This window comes from Oryzias melastigma, linkage group LG17 (genome assembly GCF_002922805.2).
Source record: "Oryzias melastigma strain HK-1 linkage group LG17, ASM292280v2, whole genome shotgun sequence".
Taxonomy (NCBI): Eukaryota; Metazoa; Chordata; class Actinopteri; order Beloniformes; family Adrianichthyidae; genus Oryzias; species Oryzias melastigma.
This window is the reverse complement of record NC_050528.1, coordinates 2,470,299-2,471,375: the sequence shown is the minus strand read 5'-3', so window position 1 is coordinate 2,471,375 and position 1,077 is coordinate 2,470,299. Positions and strand designations below refer to the sequence as shown.

The following is a 1,077-nucleotide window of genomic DNA, read 5'->3' as shown; positions in this document are numbered from 1 at the left end:
CAGATTCATCCTCGCGGGGGTCCAACAGGCCCCGCCCACCTTCGGCCACCGACCCCCTCCCCCACCACCTCGACAAAGAGCACCCCCCCACGGCCCGTAAGAGGGCGTGTCGGGACGGTCGCGGCGTCTTCCTCTTTCCCCGCCATCCCGGACCGGGACCGGAGGTCCGGTTCCCGCCCCTCCCGCGGTCCGGCGGCCCGCTCCTCTCCCTGCCCGCGCGGAGCCTCCCCTGCCCCGCGCGGAGCACCACGACAGCCCGGGGATCTGCAGCGCGGAGCTGCGGGCCTCCGCGTGTTTACAAGCCTCGCGCTGCGGCGGAGATCCGCGCGCGCGGACAACGGCGGCTCACCCACGACTCGTCCTCGCTGCTCCAGGCGGCGGGTGTCGAAGGCGACGCCGCGCGCGCCGCTCTGCCCCCCAGCCTCGGGCTTTGTCCTGCGGCCGTCCCCCGCCTTGGCTTTAGCGGCCCCCGCCGGGGCCCCGTCCTCCGCGGCGGCGCGGCCGCGGCTTTCCCGCGCCTGCAGCTGCAGCCGCAGCCGCCGGTTCTCCGTCTCCTTCACGGCGGTCTCCAGCAGCAGCGCGTTCAGGCTCGCGCCCACCGTCTTGCTGATTTCCTGGACGGCGAGCTGCACGACCTGCTCCAGCACGGACTCCAGCTGGCCCTGGAAAAACGAGATGTACACGGCCCCGTTCATGTCTGCGCGCGCTGCCCCGCGAGGGCTGTCTCATTCTGCGCGCGAGCCCCGTGTCCGGTCACTGCGCCCGCGGACGGACTCGCTCCTCGTCGCCGTCGGGCTCCTCGCTCCACGTCGCTGCTGCTCCGCGTGTCCACAGCCTGCTCGGCTGCTGCCGGAAAGAGCCGAGTAGCGGCGCAGCAGCTTTTTCCCGCCCACATGTTTTGCCTCGTTCGCTACGTGCACGCTCGCGCCCTTGCTGTCAGGGCGCGCCATTTTGGTGTGTAGAAAGAAACGACAGGCGGCAGATTATCCCGAATGTCAGACTTCCGGTCTCTGCTGCTGCCCCCCCACCCTGACCGCAGAGCAGTGACAGGATAGGTAACCCCCCCCCCCCCCCAAC

At 71.2% G+C, this 1,077-nt stretch overlaps 1 protein-coding gene across 1 annotated transcript in view; it reads right to left on the bottom strand.

The window, feature by feature from the left end:
- The window catches only part of si:dkeyp-113d7.10 (myoneurin), a gene marked incomplete in the record, with an annotated part of 14,006 nt that extends 12,973 nt beyond the window's left edge, over positions 1 to 1,033 (bottom strand). The window contains 1 exon segment of the mRNA XM_024262226.2: positions 350 to 1,033. Coding sequence (XP_024117994.1) covers positions 350 to 695 — 346 coding nt within the window.
- Between the last annotated feature and the right edge of the window lie 44 nt (positions 1,034 to 1,077).